The sequence below is a fragment of the Astatotilapia calliptera genome, chromosome 3 (assembly GCF_900246225.1).
Source record: "Astatotilapia calliptera chromosome 3, fAstCal1.2, whole genome shotgun sequence".
Taxonomy (NCBI): Eukaryota; Metazoa; Chordata; class Actinopteri; order Cichliformes; family Cichlidae; genus Astatotilapia; species Astatotilapia calliptera.
In genome coordinates, this window is record NC_039304.1 from 36199243 (window position 1) to 36225595 (window position 26353).

Here is a 26353-nt window from a genome sequence, read left to right on the forward strand (position 1 = left end):
CACGAGTCTTTCAGTGCAACACACTCAATGCAAACATGTTTATCACTTGCCAACTGATTAGGAGGATACGCCTTCATTCTTAGCAACTGGAGGTTACCATGCAGTCACTGACCAGTCTTTTTGACTGAGGTACAGGATGTTAAAATGATGAAAATGGCTGCCATTTGGTGAGTGTAACTACGTTTGATAACCCACACCCAGTAAGATTGAAGGAATCTTTTTTTTTTTCTTTTTTTTTATTAAAGAATACATGTTGACATGTAGTTATGACACAAAGGTCTTCCAGTGGCTGCTTCATTATATGTAGCATTTTGGAAAACTTGGTAAGTTTCAGATTGTGTCAGAAAGTTTTACGATATCTTCCTTAATAGACAACATTGGAAAGTAGCGCAGGTTTTTTCAAGGGCATGAAGGGACCTGCAGTTGAAGGTGTTACTGATAGTTTGTACCAAAGACACTATATAAAATTCAGTCGCTGTATATTTGTTTCGTTTTTTTTATATATATCATAAGGGATACAATGCTTGTTGAGGGGTAGATGTAAAGTGAAAGATGTAAGATTTTACAGCAATGTACTCATTTTTTGTAGCGGGACTTAGTTTTATGAATAAATATTTAAGTTTGATTCAACTGCTTTCACTGGGTTTTATTCAGTGATTATGAGTTCCTTTATTATATATTTTTTACAATCTTGCACTTTATTAATTTTAACACAATTGTCTTCTTGTTTTTAATCCTTTAATGACAAAATGCGACTGTAATATATATAAACCCAAAGTTCACTTTTTTCTACAGAAGTAACAATACATTATATAACTACATCACCCAGAAAATGATTCCACCAACATTATGAAGGCATCATACCCACACACAAAGACTTTATATTTAAGTCCTAGAAGGTCCTTTTCCAACAGACATCAAGATTAATTTAGTCATTTTCACACAGATTAAAAATTATTTATTTTTATTGGTGTTTGATTATTTATTATTATTGTTTTGCTCTGTTTTTAAACCATTGCCATTAGTCTGAAATAATGTCTCCAAATACAGCAGTATGTCAACATTAAATAACACAACCTGAAATTCAGATGATCTGATCGGGATCAAATTGACCACCATTTTAGTCTGTGGGAAAGGTTAAAGCCAGCACAACTACCACATTGCTAATAGTTCGCTGGTCCAGTGGGATCAAAACAGACTCCACATGATTTCAGTCCAATCCACACAATCTGTGAATGTTAGATTCCAGTGCTTGATAGGCTGGATTAACTGGTAAGGGTATGGCTAGTGTTTGCATATAACTATAAATGCATATAAACGGCAACAGGGATTTCATTCTCTCTTAGAGTTTTTTTTTTTGTTTGTTTTGTTTTTTGGATGTAGCAACAAGGGTCTTTGTTGATACACATGTCGCTTATGTTTTACTTTGGACAGTCAGTGAGGACGATCACATAGAAATATAGACAATTATGGACGATTAAAGGTAATGCCAAGAATGCAGATTCTTGGCGTATTCTTTGTACTTTAAAACTCAGTTACACACAGATCGGTTGTTGTTCCCTTGGCAACAACTATTTAGTATGCAAAAAATATGTTTTCCCTTATCAGCTGGCAGTGGAGGTTGCTGCCTGTGGTTAGCAACGTCAAAGATGATAAAATCAACACTTTCCAATAGATGCACTTTTCAGAGTTTCACCACCACTAGGTGATTGTTTGTAGTCAAGTCTCCGTCTTCCACGCAAACTGGATCACCGTAGTGATCTGCCAGTGAGCAAATCAATCAAAAAGAGGTTTTCAGTGCAGTACCATATTCATTTAGCGGCTCTCACTTGGCATCCACTGCCCAGTCAATTGGGGAATACAGATTTTCTTTATCTACCAAGATTTCAGGGGGGTTGTGACCAAACACTCTCCTTTTTTTACCAGCAACTGATAACTTGTCCAGATATGGTAAATTCTGGCTCCAAAAACTAGTGTAACAGTGGCCGAAAAGCTAACGTCACAGTTGCTTCATCCATTTTTTTTTTCAACCTAGGTATGCTTTTCACACATGTACTGCACATAGCTATAGAGTGCTTCAATGAAAGGGGTTACAAAGCAAAAAAGCAACATAGGCACTGGTCTGCAGAAATGTGGAAAAGTGATACGTTTGGGTGAGCCATCCTTAACCATACTGTCAATAAGTGAGAGACTGCATAAAAGACACACATAAAGACATTAAGAGAAAAGCACAGCCTAGAATGCTCGGCCCTTAGAGCATCTGTTGGCTCTATTAAGACATTTGGGGTATTTTGCGGTTTCCTTTTTCCGAGGGGCCACGTTAGAAACTGGGACTTTTTTGGATGGCCACACCAGTAAGCTTAATTGATGCAGCCCTGCAGTCCCAGTTTCTCATGTAGTCCCTTGGAAAAATTATTGGCCCACCCCTGCCTTAGAGGGAACGAAAAATGAAAACCAATAGAAAGTTGTTCTGGTTGACCAGTTGTATGGGATGTGAGTGGTCTATTTCAGGATGACAGTGCCTCCACCTATATATGGGCCTACCTTATAGTTAACACGGCTTAAGGAGTAGCCTATGAACTTCACAGTCACCAGATTGCAACTAAAATTAACATCTTCAGGAGACCAATGTGTCTCCATTTGATGATCATCATCAAGACATGAAATGAGGGAAAATATTTAAGAAACATGGTGCCCATACCCCTCTGGTAAAGGAATGTTTGAAGAGTTAATGTTGTAGTGGCTCAAACACCTTAACAAAAAATTTAAATTGTTGTCTGCTTTAATTTGTCAAACATCTTTAATTTCTAAAATACTAATTATCATTATTATTATTATTATTATTGTTATTTATTTACTTGTTTTTGTAAGCTTGCACCTATAAAATAGCCACTAAAACAGTAGCCCCTTTTCAAAATCTGAGGTTTTCACTTGAAGAAGGCAAAAAAATACATTTCATCTGCCAGTGCACCTCAAAACGACACACTTCTTATCTAATACATTTATCGTGTTATCTACAGTCTGCAGAGGATGTGCTATTTTAAATTATCCTTCCAGTTTTGACTGTGATCATCAATCGCTTTAATGTTTTAATCTTTTCTACAGCGTCACTTCAGTAACCTTTGCCGCTCCTTTCGTATCCGCTCCTCCTTCACTCTTTTCTTTCTTCTCCTCTTCACCCTCTGGCTCCTTCTTTGCAGTTTCTTTTGCTGTTGCATGCTCCTTCTCTTCCTCCTCCCCCTCTTCCTCCTCATCAAGTTGGAGACTCCCCGATGAAAACCTCATCCTGGCTAGTCCAGCGGACCGTACCATCTTGCCTACCTGAGGGGCAGGGCAGTAGTATGGATAGAAAACCTCCGGGTCTGAGTCGCTGTAGCTTCCCGCAGTGCTGCCAATCATACATAGTGAACTGGGGCGTTCAGGCAGAGGGGAAGAGTTTAGTGGGAGGTAGGTGGGTCTGGAGGGGCGCGTCAGGTGGGGGTAGTAACCAAGAGGGCGAAACTCAGAAGCAGGGTTAAAGGCAGTGTTTGAGCTCCTCGAGAGGTTTAATTTGACATCAGGTTGGCTGGCTACACGGCGAGGCAGTCCAGGAAGGAAGTTGGAGTCATCGCTGTAATGACCCGCCTCTGTATGTCCAACGCCCCTGATTCTTGCACCATTGCTTCCTGGTTGGTACATTCTGGCCAATCCCAGCCCACCTGAACCACTGGAGCGGAGGTTTCTCCTGATTGGTGAACTAGATGGCGAATCGTGACACATTGGGTAAAAAGATGGCCGTGTTATGCCATCCATTGTCACATAATCCCGCCGTCTTGTATGTGGAATTCGTTCCAGTGAGGAAACGGTAACAAATTCCGACAAGTAGGGATGTCGGTTGAGTGGCGAGGAGCCAGCTAATGGGAACGATGGGAGGACAGGATGATACTGGTAGGCAGGGCTGTTAGGGTAGAGAAGGACCAGCTGCTGTCCTGCATCTGGATGTGGCTGGGGGTTGGGTCGACGTCTAGATCGGTTTCCATAGACACCAGCTAACCGCTGGGCTTGGCGCTGTGTCCCGATTCGTACCCCCCTTGCGTCCTCTACTACAGATATCGAAGCAGATCTCGTCTTCAGTGAGGGTGAAGGCGGCGTTGTCTGGTTGACAGATGGAGAAAGAGGAGTGACTTGGGAGAGGAGGCGAGGCCTCTGGCTGACCTCAACACATGAATGGCTGCGTTTAGCCACTCTTTCGTTGATTTCAATATCATTGTCTCGATGATGCGGGTCCAGCTGATCCTGGCTGTGTATTGCCAGAGCACGACTTGACCGTGGGAATGGGTGGGAATGTTCGTACACCTGAGAAGAAAAGGCACGAACACTCGAGTTGTTTTTATTACTAATATTTTGATTATGCTACCATTAATTAATTCGCTCATATGATATCAGAGTATGTATGTATTAGATAATATCAGAGAACTGTAAAAAAGAAGAAAAAACGGCCCAAGAACATGTAATGAAATTTTGAAAAATCCATAGCTCTTCAAGTTAATTAAACAAAATCATTAAAAACAGATAATAGAACAGTAGCTGTTTTAATTTTGTCAGACATGAATATGCTTTGTGTGTCAAGTAATAGTTTTAAAGACTGAACAGTCATATTTATTACCTGTTTGGAGACATCTGTGAGGAGATCAGGAGAAGATCGACATTGTCTGGGGTCACAGTCAGTCTGACTGTACATCCTGGACAGACAGAGAAAGGAATAAAATAACGGATGTTATACACAGACTATAAAAATTGATCACAAAATATTCCTCTGTTCCAGATCCTTTGACCTTTACATAAGATGGCTTAATAAAATATGTTGCCGTTTCAAGTACTTAAAGCTCCTTGCTTTTGAAGTACATGCATAAGCAAGTTTCTTGCTTATGAAAAGGAAATTGAAGCATCAATAAAATCTCTCTCTCACTTTTCAAAGTGTGAAGGCTTCTTCTCCCCTGATCCCAGACACTCCAGCAGCTGCTTCTGGGTCCGACCACTGCCAAACAACATTACTAACATCAGATGGACACACTACCACACCTGACTGAAAACAAAGAGTCTGAATATTCATCAGAAGAAAAGGGTAATAAAAAAACGCTCACAGTCCATCATATTTCTCAGGTTTTTGCTTATAAATCAGCAAATGACTTTGAGCACAGTTTGGTTCAATTCTAACCAATACTATCAGTAGGGATTCTTGTGAGTTGTGGACAGACTGATCACCACGACATGATCTGTCCTTTGGATAAGCTGGAAAGCTCAGGATGGTTTATTCAAACACTACAAGAGTAGGTAAGTACAAAGTTTTGTGAGTCAAAATATTTGTGTACAAGCTTAAATCCAGATGATGTACCACTAAATGGTTGGAGAACAATTCATGCATAGTAGACACTGGAAGTAAATGACTTTGATTTTGGGCAAAAGATGATTAATATATATATATGTATTATACAAAAGCCTGAATGCACCTTCAGATTATAGCATTATGTGCACTTGTCTGCATTTTACCTGTATCTGAAGCTGGAGCCTTTACATGACAGCAGAGTTTTGTGTATGGCCTTTGGTTCCTCAGCCAGCCTGAAGAAAGCATGGTACTCCACACACATCTTCCAGAATGATTTACACACATCACGGCTGGCCATGGCCAACTCTAGTGTATCCTTACACGAGGGCTGGATGGACATGAAATAAGACGATGATGAGTCAAATATTTACAACCGCCTCTGTATAGCATGCTCTCTGCACTTCAAGTCCCAAAAAGTCTTCTACCGGAGAACTTAAAAGCCCCCATAGGGTGCTCTGTGGGAACTGGCACCAGTGCTCTAGCTGTAGAACCTTTACATTAGTAACTTGGTAGCTGCTATGGATCGGATTTGATCTTTACATTGCCTATTTGCATGCTGTTCACAAGTACTTAGAACTACTGGCCAGGAGATCTCCACAAAAGCCTTACTCTTTTGGCCAGAATGTTTTGTTCCTTCCAAAGATCTCTTAAATATTTGGACCTGCCCATTTTTCATGCATCCATCACAAGAGTCCCCTGTTCACTCACAGGGGAGTGAGACATAAACTCACTCATTATTCCATACTAAATACTAATGGTAGGTGTGCCAGTTTAGCTAACTGGTAGAGCAGGTGACCACATGCCATATGGCTGAAATGCAGATGTCCAGGATCGAGTCTGGCCCATGGCTCATTTCTACATGTCTACCCCACACCACCACCACCCTTTCTTTTCTACTCTTAACAGCTCAACTATTGAATAATGGCCAAAAAAAAAACCCCATCCATCTGCTTCCCCTTTTCCTTTTTCAGGGTTGCGGGGGAGCTGGAGCCAATCCCAGCTGTCTTAGGGTGGGAGGCAGGGTACACCCCTCAAAGATAAATCTTCATAGGACAAAAAGCAAAACCGTGTGGCCCAAACTGGACCAGTTTCTCACCCCAACTTTATCATGTAGTTTGATGAGGAAATGCTTGCGTTTGAAGCTTAGCTTGCGGATCTTTGCCCAGCTGAATGTGTTGATTTTTGTGTTTCCCTGGAAAAACACAAGAAAAAAATAATGAGAGATTATATGTAATGTGTAGTGTAGCATCTGCACACATATTTAGCCTCAAACAGTGTTCCTCTCCTAAACCTGTTAGTTGATTTTTGAGAAATGCACATGGAAATTGTAAACTTTTATTGGTACTGTAAAAACTAAAAAGGATCACCGACGTCCTCAGGTTTTATCTCTACACATCTCGCATATCTTGTTTTATCTCGCATACAATGAATGATTGTTAGTTTATTAGATCCATTAAATTTATTGTGTTGTAACTTCACAAACCAACTTTTTTATGCTAAAACAGCAACTCCTAGCTTAGAAGAAGAGGAAATTTTTCTGATGGAAAAAAATAAAAATATTTGTCCTTTTATGTGGAAGTGGACACACCTGAAAGACTAGCACTCCAGAGTGTGTGACAGCCAGATTGATCCTCATTCCCTCCCCATCATAGGCAGGGTAAGGCCTGATTCCATACATGTCCAGCTTCCTCGCCACCTCCAGCAGCTGGATGTCGGAGTTTGCTGGAGAGAGTCCTCTATGGACAGAAACAAAGAATCACAATTACAATCCAGCCTCTGATTTATGGAGAGTTGGATGCATTGCTGTTGTTTTGCTGCCAATTTGACCCAGCAGTCACTTCTGCTTTTCCAACAAAATTTCTCCTAGTTAGACTCAAACAACACGTCAAATGCATGTTTCAAAAGTGGCATTTTGGTTGGAAACCATCATATTTTCAAATCTATCGTCTTTTTAAAAGAATCTATGGGTGGGATGGGGGAAAGAGGCGCAGTCCTACATCCAGTTAATACTTTGCCCTTTCTCTCTGGTCAAAATTAACACTAGTTTGACAAAACTGTCCGCATACTACAGAGCACCAGTGTCTTCTGCTTCACTTCATACCTGTGTTTCTTGTGAAACTTGATGATTTTGTGGTCCAGATATTCCTGGTTGGGAACATAGTGCTTCATCTCCAAATGCTGGCAGTCCAGCTCCTCATCATAGTCCCCTATCTCTGCTGTAGCACAAATGCAAATGCATGCAAACACATATTTAGTTTCTCTGCGTTTTAAATATTTAATTGCAGTATAGTCACCATTTTTGGGCCATTTGGGAAGGAGAGAATCTGAGTGGGTCGTTGCTCTAGAGGGAAATCTTTGACTAAGTAAATGCAGTATATGAAACACATTTTCAAAAACATAATGTATATAATGACTATGTACTCCCCGGACCCTTTATTAGGTACACATGCAGAAAAATGCATGTAGCCATGTAAACATATAGATTTCCTACCAAAGTTCAAATTTTAGTGTGGCACAGTTGTTGGTACCACATGGGCTCATCTGAGCATTTCAGAGACTGTTAATCTACTGGGAATTTCCCTCACAACCATCACTAGGCTTTACAGAAAATGTCCCAATAAAGATAAAATATCCCACGAGCAGCAGCTCTGTAGGTGAAAATACTTTGTTGATTCCAGAGATTACAGGAGAAGGGCCAGACTGCTTTGAGCTGATAGGAAGGCAGCAGTAAATCAAATAACATGATATGAAGGTATGCAGAAGAGCATCTCTGAATGCACAACATGCTGAACCTTGAAGCAGATGGGCTATAGCCGCAGAAGACCAAACCAGGTGCCACTGTTGTCAGTGAAGGCCAAGAAACTGCCGGTGTAATTGTAAGAGGATACTTTCTTAAAATACACATTTAAACAGTTGAACATTGTTTAAATGCCATTGCCTATGCCTATCCTCTGATGGCTGCTTCCAGCAGGATAACACACCATGTCACAAAGCTCAGATCATCTCAAACTGTTTTTTTGAACACGACAATGAGTTCACTGTACTCAAACGCGCTGCACAATCACCACATCTGAATCTGAGCACCTCTGGGATGAGCACCTGCGTCTGTGTAATGCTATCATGTCAATATGGACCAAAATGTCTGAGGAACGTTTCCAGTACTTTTCTACGGAGCCCCGCAAGGGACATGGGAGAAAAAAAAATTAAGACGGACTTTTGCGAGATCTCGCAAAACAAACTCAGGATCTCACAAAAGTTTTAGCCGCATTCTTTGGTGGCCGCCAGCTCGAAGCCGACCGGGAGGTCGAGGCACAATGTGCCGGGAGAGCGGTGTTCCTCCCGGCTGTAGTAGGTCTCGACCTCCCATTAGCTTCGAGATGGTGGGTGTCAGATCTCCAAAAACGTCGGAGCACTTTTGCAAATATGTGATGTCTTGTAAACCGAGCAGATATTTGACGTTTACATAGCTACATTCACAACTCGAAATATCTTAAAAGTTTTGCGACATCTCGCAAAAGTTTTGCGAGATCCCGAGTTTGTTTTGCGAGATCTCGCAAAACTTCATCGTAATTTTTTTTCTGCCATGTCCCTTGCGGGGCTCCATACTTTTCTGAATCTTCCGCAAAAAAAAAAAAAAAAAAAAAAAATTACAGCAGGTGTGATGCACTTTGATGCTTACACTGCAGTATGTGAGAGACCAGCAGGGCGGCACTGTTGTCATTACAGGTCAGACTGCCATTAGACAAGTCCTGCTTGATCTGTAAGGCAAAAAGATACCTGTGCACACACAAAACAGTATGAGTACACCTACTGTGGCATTTAACATATATCACACATAGCTCATCTATGCTCAGACTTTACCTGGTGAGGCCTCTTTTGAGTTGTCCAGGATCTGGTGGAAAAAATTTGACTATAAACCTGAAGAATAAATCATTGGTGTCTGACAGAGGGGAAAAGAAAAGAGATTATAGACGTAGGACAATGGTGCCAACGGAGACGCTGAGATCTGGAAATATTTGGAGGAAATATGAAGTCAGAGCACTAATCTTAGGACAGATATGACTTACATTTGATCTGTTTGACCAAAGGTTTCAGCAGCTCCAACCAAACCTGCAACAGAAACTTGTTAAGACATTAAAAACCTCCCGCACTGATCTGTGCGTATCTGTGTGATCCAGCATTTCTTACATAATTGCCACTGTGGTGTCTGAACTCCAGGCCAAAGTACTCCTTCTCCAGCAGTTTCAGATGACCGCACACTTTGTTGTAGAAGTCGCCACCTAAAACCTTTTGCTGGAAGAAAGAGTGGGAGAGAATTAAAGTGAGAAGGATAATAGGACTTTTTAATTGAGACGTTCTTAAAACTAAAGTCCGGGAGTGCTCCTGGGAGCCCAGAAAAATGTGCTACAGCTCAGTTACTTTATCCACTAATACTTTGCTTAATGAGAGTTTGCATAATCATGGCCATTTTTTTTCTTTCATATTTAATTAATCTGTGGAAGATATGCATAGGGGACATTAAATGATTAAAAGACAACAGACAGAAAAAGTTGAGGCATGACAGAGGACAACGGCAGAAAATTTTGAACTGTATCCATGGAAACTGAGACCTTCATTGCTCGTCTTACTTAACCTTCTAATGGTGAACACGTCAGGCGAAAGGTTAAGATTAGGTTTGTTTGTTTTTTTCACTAGTTTGTTAATTAGGCACATTTTCAAATATTAGAAGGTGTTGCCTTTCACATGAAGTCTCACACATTTCTTTTGCCGTCATGGTTACAAATCTGTAAAAATGGTGTATTTCAACTAATGTCCCTGACTCTGGATTCCAGTGACTTTCTGGGTGATTGGAAACTCAGTTTGCTGGCAGATATGTATAGATATATAAACCTAAGGGGTCTTCTCTGCCAATGCCAAAAGCACAACTATACAGGCTGATTTGTGACAAATGCTGGTTGATGAATGGGATGCCATCCCACAGCAGTGTGTGAACGAGCTGGTGACCAGCATGAGGAGGAGATACCAGGCTGTGTATGGTTCTTCCACATGGTACTGAGGTCCATTTGTTCAATGAATAGACTGTAAACTGTTGCTATGTCTTGTTTCTTCAGACTTCAATTATCCAATCCATTAAATTAAACCAAACAAGACTCAAGAATAAATTGTTTGGCCTTGGCAGAGAAGGTCTGGCTTGTTTTTCATGGACAAAACCCGCATACTCAACTCTGCTGCTCAACTCACAAATGTATTTCCCTTACAAACGTGGCTCCATTTGAAGGGAAATAATGAACTGATTATAACAGATATATACACTGCATTCCAAATTATTATGCAAATTATATTTTTCTCTGTTTTTCCGAAATAGTCGATTCAAATGACAGTCGGCATCATTTTCGAGTCATCGACCAACAGAATATAATTCAAATGTTGCTGAACAAAACTCCCAATGAAAACAGTATGTTCTTCAAAAATAAAAAACTTAAAATGCACTATTCCAAATTATTACGCACACAGAGCTTCAAAAGATTTTATAGGTTGTAGAGAATTCAAAATAGTCATTTGTTGAATTTGCAGCATTAGTAGATCAATTTCACTGAAATCAAAAGCTATTTCAATCAAAAACATCTTAACAGATCAAGTTACATATTAACATAGGACCCCTTATTTGATAGCAGTTTTACAATTCTTGCATCCATGGAACTTGTAAGTTTTTGGAAAGTTTCTACTTGAATGTCTTTGCAGGATGTCAGAATAGCCTCCCTGAGCTGCTGTTTGGATGTGAACTGCCTCCCACCCTTATAGTTTTTTGCTTGAGGATGCTCCAAAGGTTCTCAGTAGGATTGAAGTCAGGATGGGGACCACAACATGAGTTCCTCTCCTTTTACGCCGATAGCAGCCAATGACCCGACTCACTGGACCCTCTACAGTTTGCATACCGCCACAACAGGTCCACTGATGATGCCATAGCCCTGACACTACACACTGCCCTGTCACACCTGGAGAAGAGAGACACGTATGTGAGAATGCTGTTTGTAGATTACAGCTCAGCATTCAATACCATCGTTCCCTCGAAGCTGGACAGGAAACTGCAGGATCTAGGACTGAGCAGCTCCCTCTGCAGCTGGATCCTTAGCTTCCTGTCTGACAGACGCCAGGTGGTCAGACTGGGCAGCATCACCTCATCCCCCATCACACTGAACACTGGTGCTCCACAGGGGTGTGTACTGAGCCCTCTCCTGTACTCACTCTACACCTACGACTGCACAGCCACTAACAGCTCCAACATCATTGTGAAGTTTGCGGACGACACTACAGTGGTGGGTCTTATCACCAACAGTGATGAGACGGCTTACAGGGAGGAGGTCAGCGCCCTGACCCACTGGTGTCAAGACAACCATCTCACCCTCAACGTCGCAAAGACAAAGGAGTTGATAGTGGACTTCCGGAGGTGCAGAGAAGTACACACCCCCATCACCATCAACGGCGCTGCTGTGGAGAGAGTGAGCAGCTTCCGGTTCCTTGGCGTACATCTGGCTGAGGATCTTACGTGGTCAGTACACACAAACAAAACAGTGAAGAAGGCGCAGCAGCGCCTCTTCTTTCTCAGGAGACTGAAAAGATTCGGCATGAGCCCCCGCATCCTCAGGACCTTCTATCACTGTGCCATTGAGAGCATCCTCACTGGATGCATCACCACCTGGTATGGCAACAGCACCGCCTACAACTGCAAAGCTCTCCAGCGAGTAGTGCGGTGCTCTGAACGGATAATTGGAGGTGAGCTTCCCTCCCTCCAAGACATCTACAGGAAGCGGTGCCTGAGGAAAGCGGGGAGGATCATCAAGGACTCCAGTCACCCCAGCCATAAACTGTTCAGACTGCTTCCATCAGGAAGGAGGTTCTGCAGCATCCGGTCCCGTACCAGCAGACTGAGAGACAGCTTTTTCCATCAGGCCATCAGACTGCTGAACACGTCATAGACACCTCAGCTTCACTACTGGAACTTCAACATTATGCACTCCACACTGTATATAAATGCCACTTGTTTTGCACATATTCAACTCTGTATATTTTATATATTTTATTATTATTATTATTATTATTGTTTTATTTTATTTTTTTACTATTTAATTTGTAAAAATGTGTATACACACACACACACACACACACACACACACACACGTAGGAAAATATTTAGTATACACATCCAGAAATGCATACACTATTATATATTGTACATATATTTATTAGTTTCAGGTTGGCCATTCTTGTATTTTGCCCGTTTGTGTTGTTGTGTTTGCACATCTCTGTTGCTTGTGGGGCTCGCACACAAGAATTTCACTCGCATGTGCTGTGCCAGTGTGCCTGCACATGTGATGTGACAATAAAAGTGATTTGATTTGATTTGATGCAGAGGTGTTCCTTGTAGCATGAGATGGTGCATTGACTAGCATGAAGATGGTTATGTTGCAGAAGGCACAGTTCTTCTCTTTCTACCATGGAAGAAGGTGGTCAGTCAGAAACTCCACATACTTTGCAGAGGTCATTTTCACACCTTCAGGGACCCTAAAGAGGCCGATCAGCTCTCTCCCCGTGATTCTGTCTCAAAACATGACTCCACCACCTCCTTGCTGACAACGCAGCCCTGTTGGGACATGGTGGCCGTCCACCAGCCATCCACCACTGCATCCACCACTGCATCCATCTGGACCATCCAGGGTTGCACTGCACTCGTCAGTGGCCAAGACTGTTTGAAAATTAGTCTTCATGTAGTTCTGGGCCCACTGCAGCCATTTCTGCTTGTGAGCATTGGTTAGGGGTGGCCGAATAGAAGGTTCATGCACAACTGCAAGTCTCTGGAGGATCCTACACCTTGATGTTCACAGGGCTCCAGAGGCACCAGCAGCTTCAAATATGTGTTTGCTGCTTTGTAATGGCCTTTTAGCAGCTGCTCTCTTAATCTGATGTATTTGTCTGGCAGAAACCTTCCTCATTGTGCCTTTATTTGCATGAACCCATCTGTGCTCTGACTCAGCCACAAATCTCTTAACATTATGGTGATCACGCTTAAATTTTCGTGAAATATCTAAGGTTTTCATTACATGTCCAAGCCATTCAACTATTTCACTCTTTTCAGCAGCAGAGTAATCATTTTCCCTTCCTATATTGCTTGAAAATGGTGGTCTGCTTCATAATGTGGAACATCCTTCTTTAGTAGTTTTTCCTTTAATTGGGCTCACCTGGCAAACAAATGATCACAGGTGTCCGAGATTGATTTCAGTGATACAAAGAGCCCTGAGACACAATTCCATCCATGAGTTTAATTGAAAAACAACTTATTTACTCTTTATGACACTTAAACACAATTTGCATAATAATTTGGAACGCAGTGTATATAAGCTGTGCATCTTTCCTTTAATGTTTGTTGTTAAATTACAATGTTTAAGAGTTTCTGCTACTACTTTTGTTTGCACACCAACCTAATTGGTGTGACCCCCTACATCCATATGAAGTTTGTGACTCCAGCCAGAAATTAAATCACTTTGAAACTGGGTGATTATTTTTGATATGTCCTGTTTTTACCTCCATTTCTGTCCTTTAAACTAACAGTTATATTTCCTCTATTCCCCCCCCCCCCTTTTGTTATTTTCTAAAAACTGATATTTATTCAATCTTGTCACAATCTTATATAACCAGATATTTTACTATTTTAATCACTTGTTATTTAAGTATTTTGTATTTAAGGGGCAGCCAATCAGAAGAAAGTCCAGTTAAAGCGAGGTTGGGGCGTCAAGCCACACTGGAAAATGTAAAGTCAGGTGCATCTCCCACATCGTCATGATTATTTTGAACTCTGGATCATGCAAAGCTTTTCTAGTAGAGTCCAAGAATAGAAATGTGGAGTCAGATCAGAAGAATGGGTCACTTTAACCACATTAGACAAAAATACAAAGGACACTACAAACATGTAAAAGTACTGCCTTATTGTTTATCTATTTTGAAGACCCTGTGTCTTAAATTTAATTCAGGATTAAATCAAAGTAGTAGTGTGTGCCCACATGGAGCCCTGAACCTGTCTCTGGTGTTTGTGCGGTGTTCACTTACTGCAGTGACACGTTTTTGCTTTTTTTTTAGCCTTCACCGTCTTATAGCTGGTGTTTAGTGCCCTGTTGGGGGGGTCACTGGACGTCCCTCATTAACTTGTCATGAGGGAAGGAGAAAGGTTATTAGGGGAGAGGGAGGATGACGAAGGACATGGCAGCTGTAACTGATTATAGAGAGAAGAAGAGGCCTAACTGATAATTACTGGAAGCAAACAGCCGCCCACAGATCAGCAGAGCAGTTAGTTTCCAGCAGAGCAGAACAGAGGAAAAAGTGAGCGATGTGCAACTTTGGATGTGAATTCAAAGCAGAAAACAGCAAAACAGTTTCATTAATGATATCTGCACAAGCTTACACGTGTTTGTTTGACTAGTGAAGGGCCTTCATTGCATACAGCAGTGGAGTGTTAGCTCGTTCAAGCTGGTTCCAGAGGAACAAACGCAGTTTTGTCAAATCTCAAAGACAGGCACAGAGTTACCTTTGTCATAGGTGTCATGACACATTGCGAGGTAGCAGTAACACTGAACATGTCCAGCTCATCACGTACGGACAAGTTTAAATTTCAACATATTGGTTAAGTATTATTTTTCAACATGTGCGGTTGTACAGGCCATCAGGCTACTGAATCACTGCCTGATTATTGAACTGTGATGTACACATTATAATACAGTTTTATATAATAACACCTGTACAATCTGTATGTCCTACCTTAGTATGACTATGTACATCTAATTGTACTTTATATTTGGACTTAATTCTACCCTGATATATAGTTCTTGCATTATTGCTGTTTATTTCTATTTCTTATTATTCTTTCACATCATTTTATTTATTTTACTTTTGTGAATTGGACACATGCAGTTCACAGAAAATCCACCAGGGATCAGTATTTCATGCACCAGAGGGCACAAAGTTGCCAGATGTAGCAAAAATAATACAAATTAAAACTCAGTCATTGACCCAAACCGGTTAACCTTAAAAGCTTTGGACTGAAACCAGAGACTCCAGAGGAAACTCAAGCGTGTAAGCTTTATTCACAAGTTGTTCATAAACCAAACATAGAAATTGCTGTCATGGTCCAGTGACGCGTCACAGTTCTCTGTTTTAATCAGCGGACTCACCTCAGTCTTGGTGTCACAGCTTTGATAAACTAATCTGAAGGTTAAGAAAACATGACCTGAGTGACTGAACCATGCACATCGGGGAAAAATTCAGCATGACAGAACATGTCTAACATTTTACGGATTAGCTACCACAATCTTTGCTAAACATCCACAAGGTGCTGCCATAATTGTTAAGCAGACTGTAGCAGACAAACACTATTGTGTATTTCTGTACCATTAAGCTATGATGAGTAACATATTCAGTTCTTCCTGTTGAAACAGAATAAATTCCAGCAACCTATAACATCTCCAAGTTTCTGGCTTTGATCCTCAACCCGCTGGTAGGCAGCTCTGAACACCACATCCAGAACACCCTGGATTTTGTTGAGAAGGTGAGAGATGTCATTATGGAGGCAGATGAAACCATGGTCTCGTACAACATTACATCTCTCTTCACTTGCATCCCAGTCACGGAAGCATTGGAGGTAGTTCGTAAGCGATTACCGGATGACCGAACCTCAGCAACAGGACCACTCTCAGCATCAACCAAGTGTGTTTGCTTTTGGAACTGTGTCTTCATTCAACCTACTTCACAAGGGTCAGTTCTACAGGCAGAAACATGGGTGTGCCATGGGCTCCCCAGTTTCACCCATCGTGGCCAATTTGTACATGGAAGAAGTGGAAAAGAGGGCTTTGTTATCCTACCATGGAACACCACCAAGCCATTGGTTCAGATATGTGGATGACACCTGGGTGAAAATCAAATCTGAGGATGGACCACAATTCACAGATCACATTAATTCGGTGGACCAACACATCAACTTCACCAGGGAGGATATGAAAAGTGGCAGGTTAGCCTTCTTAGACTGTGAGATTTCCATCAGTAATAGGGGATATCTAAAAGCTGACGTGTACCGTAAACCTACACATACGGATCAGTATCTAAGGTTTGACTCTCATCATCCACTGGAGCATAAACTGGGTGTCATCAGGACGCTACAACACAGAGCGAACACCATCCCCACTGACACAACGGCCACAGAAGCAGAAGAGCATCACATCAAGAAGGCCCTGAGTAAATGTGGTTATCCCAGCTAGACTTTTGTCAAAGCTGGAAAGGCACCTAAAGAAAGCTCCAGCTGATCCAGGAGAGAAAGACAACCGCTGCCCAAGCGAAAACCTGCAGTGATCCCATATGTGTCAGGAGTATCGGCGCAGTCGAGACACATTTTTTTCTAAACACCGGGTCTCTGTGGCTTTCAAACCCCAAAACACGCTGCGCCAAAAACTGGTCCGGCCCAAGGATCGGGTCCCCCAACACAAACAGAGTAACATAGTGTACGCTGTTAAGTGCCAGGAGGATTGCCAGGATTTATACATCGGGGAAACCAAACAACCTCTGGCGAAGCGGATGGCACAACACAGAAGAGCTACCTCGTCAGGCCAGGACTCTGCAGTCTATTTACACCTATAGGCAAGTGGACACTCTTTCAAGGATGAGGATGTACACATCCTGGACAGGGAGGAACGCTGGTATGAGCGCGGAGTCAATGAGGCCATTTACTTGAAAAGGGAAAGACCATCTCTGAATCGAGGAGGGGGCCTAAGGGTACATCTTTCACCATCTTACAATGCTGTGATTGCAGCCATTCCCAAACTCTCTGTGAATGGTACTCATCGCAATTCATCAGTGATCTTTGATCAATGAGCCTTGATCAGTGGTGTTGATCAATGCTCAAGAGAATTTGCATATTAATGATCAAGGAACTGACCTCCCAGCCCATTGTTCCTTCAGTGGGCTGGTTTCAGTCATTATGCAAATGTACTGTTTATAAGATTGGGGAAACCTGCAGTCAGCTGAGACTGAAGAAGTCACTTGGATGAGTGACGAAACGTTTCTCCCACTGAAAATGCTACGTACAGATGAATAGAATAAATCTTTTGGGACTGCACAGAAATGGTTCAGGAATGGTTTGAGGACCACAACAATGAGTCTGAGGTGTTGACTTGGCCTTGAAGTTGCCCATATCTTAAGCAAGCATCTGTGGGATGTGCTAGACAAACAAGTCCGTTTCACGGAGGCCCTACCTCACAGCTTACAGGACTTAAAGGATCTGTTGCTAACATCTTGATGCCAGATAGCACAGCATGCCTTCAAGGGTCTAGTGAAGTCCATGCCTCAGTGAGTCAGGGATGTTTTGGCAGCAAAATTAAGCTAAATTAAATTTTATTCATATCACACTAATTCCCAACTACAGTCACCTCTAGGTTCTTTATATCATAAGGTAAAGACCCCACAGCAGTACAGAGGGGGACCGACACAATATTAGGCAGGTGGTTGTGATGTTATGCCTGATCAGGGTGTTTACTAAATTTATCACATTTTATTTTTTCCCTATTCTGTCCATCCATGCCTTTTCCTTCAGCTCTCTTTCCTCTTGTACAGACTCTGCTAATGTCCCGGAGGCCGCTGGGAAACTGACAGGGAAGAAAGCATGGGCATGGAAAAATGGAGCTCCTTTGCTAGCACAATACTGCAAGCCATGCACACACACTCACACACACTCACACACAGATTCTTTTTAGATTGCAATACTGCCTTGCAGGCGACGTTACCATGTTGAAAAAGAGGCCCGTTGGTCTGCTTTTTCTGACCTGGATAGTAGAGCAGCACATGGCTGTTCATAGACAGCAGAGTGTTTACACCTCACACAGCTGGTAAACATCTGCAGCTGTTTGGCCCATTAAAAAAATAAAATAAATCTTTCTTTTGACAGACTTAATTAAGTCACCAAGAAGTGACTGTTGTTGTGATTTTAACCTCCTAAGACCCGAACTCTTCCACGACACGCATTTTTAATTTCTCTTTGATATTTGGGCTGATTGGGGCCTGATGAATGTAAAAACAAAGAATTACCAGATTTTATTTTATTTTTTACCTTATTTTTTTTTAAGAAAAATAAGAGCCACATATGAGGATATTCATTTCATATTTTGATAGAACAGTAGCAGTATAATGTCCTCGTAAGTGGATATCAGGCCCTTGTAGAGCAAAATTGAGTATTTTAGTCTAAATAACCCAAAATGTGATGTCCACATATGTGGACGACAGGTCCTAGGAGGTTAAATAAAATTAAATTGAATTTTCCATCTAAGTTTAATTCTCTGTCATTACTTTGTGGTGGATGTGCTTACAGCCACATGACTTATGAAGCTGGTAACAACATTCAGGTTTTAGGAGGTGTTCAGAGACACACTGTACATACAACCACAAAACTTTTTCCAATAACTTTTAGCAATGCAGATGTTAACAACTGTGATATTTCTGCTTGGTATCACTTGATAATGTCAGATAGATCAGGCAGCGTTTCATGAAAGATCCACTTCCTGATGCAACCCCAAATGGCTATATGTGTCTCTAACTGGAATTGTTGACATGCTAACATTGGAAACATGCTAGCACAGTGATGATACTGCATTGCATATATGTATATGCATCTGCATATGTAAGAGCCTGATGCTGTGGCCTGCTTTTATCCCTCAGGATGGCGTTTCTCTGCTGTACGGCTATTTCACTGCGAAAACACATGCTGGCAGTGAAGTTTCTCTCTTCTAAAAAAAGAGAAAAATGAGTTCAAGAATAACCAGAAATGCATAGGAGTAAACAGGAGCACTTAAAAGACCTATCAAAGTGCGCCGATTTGACATATAGTAACATTTCTAGGTAGGTACCTATCAACTTCCAGCACACCCACAGCATAGATATGATATTGAAATCTATATCATGGTAACTTTAAAGTAGCTCGCCAACATCGCTAATCCAATAGCTAGTTCTCTGACAATGTTGACATGTGCCATTTTTCTGGTTTCCGTAGCTCTAATAACACGCTTATTGGCCAGGGGTGATTCTGAAGTCTTCTGTTTGCTGTGACAGTAAAATCAGCTGTCATTCAACATTTATCAGCTCCAAGTCCAACATGAACAGCTCAGGCAGTCCTGATGGCAGATCAGGAACATCAATGCACAAGTATGAATGCAAACAGTACAGGCTATCTTTCTTCTTCTTCTTTTGTCCCTAGCTGGTGGTTGTCCACGAAGCCAATACATCGCTGTGGGTGCCGTAGGGTTTCCATTTTGGTCAATGATGCATTCCCAGGCCTTGTGGTCTCTTGCCTTCACATTTGCTTGCTCAAGGGTTAGGCGTCATTGTTTAAAATCGTCTTCAATTTGCTTGATCCAAGTCTTCTTAGGCGAGCCATGCTTGATTCTCCAGTGGGCGGGGTGCTGCTGCATCAAAAGGTGATGCGGCAGATGTGGCCAAATCATTGCAGTCACTTCCTAATCCACTCTTCCATTGAGGGCTGCTGGTGATATTGACTACGTATCACGCTGTTGCTGAGACGATCACGGAGGGACACTGGGAGAATCTGACGCTAAACAGCGGATTTGGAAGCACTCCTGTAGGATGCTGTTCAGCAATCCTGAAGCACCTACAACTGTAATGAAACTTTTTTTTTAAAATCAGGTTACAGGGTATTTTTTAACTGACTTCTGCCTGTCATTATGTTACTGAAGACTGCATCAGTATATTTAATGCTGAGTGAAAATTAAACTGTATTAGTAATGGCAGTATTAGTCACTGTGATGACTAATACTAATATTTAAAGACAATTTCTCTCATTTGTGCCTACCATGTGAAACAGCCCACGTAAGAGTTTCTGAAAAGACATTTTGGAGCTTTTCCATTTTTAAAGAATGAAAGTTTAGACAGGAGGTGGTTCAAACACACCATTTCTAATGAAGAAACTGGGGTTTGAGCCTCGTTAATGCATTAATTTCAGTTTTTAGGGGGGAGAGCAGTCCTAGCAATGCATAAATCTACACAAACCTGCCTTCACAAACACTTTTCTGTCGCTAAACAGCACCTGCAAGACAAACAATCAACTGTTACAGCTGTACCAGTGTTGTCAGAAAGCTTGAGAGTTTGTTTCCCTATTTCATCTTTTTCCCTATTTTACTGGACAAACTAACACAGAGAGAGAGTCAAGAGTGGCAGTAACTCAGGTGGGAGAGGTTTTGATTGTTCTCCTCACTTGTGCTAAACTGCACTTGGATATGACACTAAAACTCAAGTTGCTAATGTTAGTAGGCAAGCAACTCACATTGTAGTTCTCTTTGTGAGCCACTAAGGTAAAACGGTGTTATGTAAGTGCAAGCAGGAAAGGACATAACACACATTTATCTCCTGTGTGTTCTCCATATCATATAATCCATCATTTCTTTTATGTCACAAAAGCTGTGAAAGCTGCCGGGGGCAAATGTAATTGCATGTAAACGGACCAAACTTCAGTCAGGAGAACAACTGAGATAATCCATCCACAATACGAGGTTAGACATTCATATACTGCTGCATGGGCTGGGCTGTAGTTACATTGTAAGGTTTTAAAAACCGAGCTCTAAAATGAATAGTGGCAATAATCACAGAGAGAGTCTCACAGTTATCACTGACTTTTTAAAGGTGCTTGTTCAGATTAAATAGAACAAGATGCAAAGCATTAAAACATGTTAAAAACACAACAGCCTTAATAAACTCAGAGTAGTTTGGACCCGGAAGCAGGGTTCATACATCATCACCGAAAGACCAGATTGACAGACCTGAAACTCTTTCCATCTTTTTATACAGTCTGTAGTTATCTGTAATAGATAAATTAATTGATTATTGAGTGCAGCAATCTTGTGCTTTTGTATCTTTGATTGCAGTTTTGCCACTGATTGAAACCCACCTGAAAAAATAAGTACATGGGAATATGGTAGTATAGCTACAGTATACTGACCACAGATCTGCTATTTATTTAAATATAACTTGCAGCGCTCTTCTTCTGTTTTTGATTGTTCAACAGAGATAATCAGAGACACGGGGTTTGTGTCGGACGTTGGTGCCTAAGAATAAGGAACACTCGTAAGCATAAATGTGATGCACATTTATGCTTAAATGGTCAGTTTCTGTTTTGCAGTCTAACTAAATAAATACTTTAGTACAAGTACACACTCTCTGCTGCATAAAGCACGCTATAAAAACCTAAAATAGTGTCTATAAAGCAGGTTTAACTTATATTAAACAGCAGATTAAACCCTGTCAGACCAGAGAAGTGCATGACCAGGTACTCCCAGATAATAATCCTCAATATTATATTAAAGCGTAAATGTTGGAGAAGAATCCAGTCTGAACAGAGCCCGTGGTGGATTCCCCCTCTTTGATTTCTTTCTTTTTTCAGGAAGGAGGGGAAGAAAGTTGCAAACAAAGTGACAGAAAGCTTTATCAAAACGGGGAAAATATCCAGACAGATTTAAAACGCATATTCGACACATTTGATCATTTATAATATTGTTTTGAAGAGAGACACATGCTGTATGTGGATCCACTCAGAAAAGTAAATATGAATGTTTTCACTGCCCCCTGTGAAGGGCTTACCTCCACTTCGAACGTGCGCTCGCTGTCATCCAGGAAGACCACGCGCAACCGGAGCTTGGTCTCCTTGGAGACCCGGGACTTGGTAGTGAGGTTCTCGAGTCTCCCGGTCCGCCGCTGTCGGTCCCCCATCTCTCCCGCTCCTTTCTGTTTGTCTGCGTCTCTCAGGAGAAGTAACAACTAAAACAACTACGATCGTCCATTAAATCCATGTCCACGAGAGTTAATCCCACGAGAAACGGCTTCACGCGCTCCCCGCCATTACCATCAACACCAAAACCTCCACGATCGTGTTCATCCTCCCCTTCGCTCCTACCGCTGGAGCGCGCGCTCTCCGGATGCGCAATGGCACGCTGACGTTGTCTCCAGACAGCCAGACCTCATCCAGCTTCTCGTTCACTGAGAAATCACTGGATTAAACTCACTGCACATAAATATTACTGCGCTTAAACACACTTTCATGTACTTGTACTTTAGAGGAGTAATACAGCTCCCACCTTCTCATCTATTGTGTCTTTTTATTGGCTATTGTGACAATTTCTTATTTATTTTACACTCACGGGGCTTTGTCTTTAAAAATCGCCTAATAAACAAACTTTACTCGCATTTCACTGCATTCACCTTTAAAAAAGTGCTTAGAGTGACTTCTAACACTGTGATCTTAAAAGTCGATTATTTAGACTAAAAATATCATCATTTGCACGAAATGTGGTGATTTGATACTTTTTAACAAGTTACTGGGACTCAACGGGACACTGTCACTGTGTTACTGATGAGGAGTTCTCACTGTTTTTTTTTTTTTTTTTTTACGTTTTAATACAAAATAGTTTATAAATTAGCTCCACATCAGCCACATCAAAAGAGTACAGCTCTACTTGCAGTAAGCATCAATGCATGCGTAATAATGATCTAATACTTTATAACAGTACAACAGATCATTATATGAGCACACAGGGGGCAATTTGAATACTTAACGGATACTTACTCTTTACTCATAGCAGAGGTTTTCTGTGGTCTCCAAGGATTAATTCTTAGACCTGTTAGAAATCCTGTATTGATGTGACTAAAAAGGCACCAGAAATTGTTTCGTTCATCTTTCTTTTATATTAAGGAATGTATCCATGTTCATCATTACTACCTATGCACTACACTACAACTGTCATTTTTATGCTGTAGTTAGCTGAATCAAAGATAATAATTCACTATACATATACACATACGTGAATATGTACTGGATTTAAAAAAAGGCCAAAATGTGTGAATATAATAAGAAAAATGTTTCAATATAAAATTAATTTTAAGATGTCTTTATGAGTCTGTTAAAGTAGGTGCTGTCGTGTTTTTATGGCTTATTGTACATCTACCAACAGCTATCAGTAGTACATTTACCAAAGTAAATTTTTATGGACATATTTAAATTTTATGCTTGTAAAACACATTTTTAGTAAAATATGTAGGCATGTTCAGTATATAAAGAGACAATATATGGTGTGTGTGTCTGCATGCGTGTGTGTGTGTGTGTGTGTGTGCGTGCTGTGTGTGTGTGTGTGTGTGTGTGTGTGCTTCACGGGAATAATATGAATTTCACGGTGGCTGGACGCTTTTAGAGGACTGACCTGTCCAAAAGTAGGCTAGTAGTGCAATGCCTTCAGTCGCCTCCAGCATGGACTGAGCACTTTGTGCGCGCGCGCGCGCGCGCGTGTGTGTGTGTGTGTGTGTGTGTGTGTGTGTGTGTGAGAGAGAGAGAGAGAGAGAGAGAGAGAGATGGCACACATATGAAATGTTGGTCAAGACACATCCTCACTTGGCTTCCTTTCTTTCATCTCCTACCGTCATAGATGCACACGCTCACACACTTACACTAAAATGATGAAAATTACAAATTTACCTGAGTACATTTGAAGCTTTTTCACATTTCCGCTTCATTATTTTTTCATTTTCGGGTACTATTGTTGCATTTTAATTTTAGCATATTTGTGAGGTAAGTTAAATATTTGATCAGATTTTATTCCAATATGTTGATTTGAAAACTTCAGCTACAAGTTACTTAATAGTTTAACATTATGCACACTAAATATTTTTGAGCTTTCAATTACTTAAAGAAATAAACATGAAAAATGACCAAAAACAAGTGCAGGTGTCACATGTGTTGACTGACTGAGCTGACATTTTTTCACTATTTTTTTACACCTCACAAAGTAAATCAGTGGTTCAGTCAAGAGAATAATGAGCAGATTATAATGTTAAAAAGCTATTTAGAGGTTAGCAACTTTAACAAATTAATTATAAGAAAACAATGTAGCAAATCTGAAAATATAGAATATGATAATTATGATTGTTTCATTTATCTTGCACAGATATAAACAGAGCCACATAGTGATTACTCAGGACAACAGCAGATTAAAAAACTAAATGTGTTATATTTAATTACATGTGATGTAAAGGTAAAAAAAGAAGAAGAAGAGAGAATTAAAGCAACATAAAGGTCTTTATCTGTTGTACTGTTTGCTGTGATCATTTTCTTCCGCTGTGATCACCAGATGTTTTAGGCCGTCACATCCTTTTCTGTCCAGCAGGGGTCGATGTTGAGGCAGCTTTTGTAACTCTTTTTTTTTTTGAGCGTCTTTAAGATGTGACAGAGCTGTTTTAGCCTCCTCATCTTTCAGCCCATCTTCCAGGGGCGTAATTTCCGGGGAGGTTATGAACCCCCCAATAATCAGACCCAACCAATAAAACCCCCATAAAATTATGAATAATCTTGCATAAATAGGCTGTTGATTTTCTTTACTCATATCCGTTATTACCAGCAAAATAGTTTCACGTTTAATCATCTGAGTTTACCCAGATTTATTTATTTATTTAGACAGAGATCTTGACCCCCCCCCAATTTTCAGCACAAAGTTACACCGATGTCTTCTCTACTGTTGCAGACCATTTAGGCTGTGCAGGTGTTGCAGATCCTTCTAAGACAGCTGGAAGGTGTCAGTGTTTTTCATGTCCTTCTGCACTACCCTCCAACATCCTGAGCCACATGGTAGCACCGAGTTAACATCACTATTATAGAGCCTGGTCTTGGTTTTAAAGTTGTGTTGCTTCAACTTCCTGAAGTGACTGAGCTGGCTATAAAAGCACCTCAAGCTTTGTTAACTCTGCCTCTGATGTCTTTATGGTCACTGCCTATCAGGCTACCAAAGTACTTCAGCATTCTTCAGGGTCGACCAACTAACATGTTATCATCATTTCTGTCTACTTCTGGTTGATATATAGACCGGTTTCCTTGGCATAGTTACACAACACAACATAAGATGAGGCCACACAGCTGAATTTCCACTTAAGGTGAGAAATTTAAGAATAAATGTATAAGTGCTCAAATCATATAGGGACTTTTAAGCAAAACTGGAGCCTTTGAGACCCATCGCGTTCTTGGTAAGAAATCTACTTTGTGATGTAAGATTATGTTTGTAGAATAAAAGTTTATCTAAGCAAATCTGCAAAGATCCAAAAAGGCTGAATGAATAAAAATACAACAGTGATTCAAAGGACAGAGAGCACAGTGATTTTATAGTGCTGCAGCCTGGTGGATCACATTTATTTGTCAGTACTACAATCAGACCACTAGATGGAGATAAAGGCCTGAGGATAATCCAGAGTAGTTGATAAAAAGGTCCAGTGCAGTAACACACACACACACACACACACACACACACACACACACACACACACACACACACACACACACACACACACACACATTTGTGCTTGCATCTTTGTGAATACACTTGCTGACTTCATCTTTACCTTAACCTGAACTTTTTGGATTTGTGCATTTTGACAACCCAACATTTGTACCATCAGTAGCAAAAATTTGGGTAATTTCCATGGGAAGAATGTCATACTACCCACAATCTGTAGGCCGCCTTTGCCAATTATTGTTTATTTCTTTTGAGGAAACCACTCTTGTATCCATGGATCGTGGGCCCATCAGTTCTGTGGTTGCCAGCATTTTCTTTTAGAATAACTTGTCCTAGATTGTTCACAAGGATTATGTGTGTTGATGGAAAATAGCTAATAGTCAGCTAAAAGGTCCTACTACGGTCAAAAACTCAAACCAGCAGATTCCTGAAATATGACTTATACAGATTTATTCTTCGTCCCATCTCCCCACAATATGAATAGTACAAGTACTAGTATAGAACAGCTCTTTGAAGTTATATCCAAAGACCCATGGACTAAAACTGAAGCCAGTTCTCACAAATACAGCAGCAGAGGCACACTTTATACCATCACTTAAACTAAAATGTGTCACTGAAAGTTAGT

The 26353-nt window shown here is 40.9% G+C and overlaps 1 protein-coding gene across 1 annotated transcript; it reads right to left on the reverse strand.

Annotated features, from left to right (window-relative positions):
• Window positions 1-977: 977 nt before the first annotated feature.
• LOC113019416 (FERM domain-containing protein 7) lies at window positions 978-22356 on the reverse strand. Its single transcript, XM_026163137.1, has 12 exons — window positions 22040-22356; window positions 9554-9658; window positions 9433-9475; window positions 9227-9305; window positions 9045-9142; window positions 7467-7581; window positions 6954-7101; window positions 6462-6557; window positions 5530-5693; window positions 4949-5017; window positions 4646-4721; window positions 978-4335 (listed from the first exon to the last, which is right to left on the reverse strand). The coding sequence occupies exons 1-12, from the start codon at window positions 22166-22168 to the stop codon at window positions 3100-3102; spliced, it is 2358 nt and encodes a 785-aa protein (XP_026018922.1). The 5' UTR covers window positions 22169-22356; the 3' UTR covers window positions 978-3099.
• Between the last annotated feature and the right edge of the window lie 3997 nt (window positions 22357-26353).

Bases quoted from the DNA above. Each gene is read 5' to 3' on its own strand.
- LOC113019416 (XM_026163137.1), bottom strand. From the start codon at position 22,168: ATGGGGGACCGACAGCGGCGGACCGGGAGACTCGAGAACCTCACTACC. The intron at 7,102-7,466 runs GTATGAAGTGAA...TTCTGTCCATAG, and splicing joins AAGTTTCACAAGAAACACAG to AGGACTCTCTCCAGCAAACT. The intron at 6,558-6,953 runs GTGTGTCCACTT...GTGTTTTTCCAG, and splicing joins CTGGAGTGCTAGTCTTTCAG to GGAAACACAAAAATCAACAC.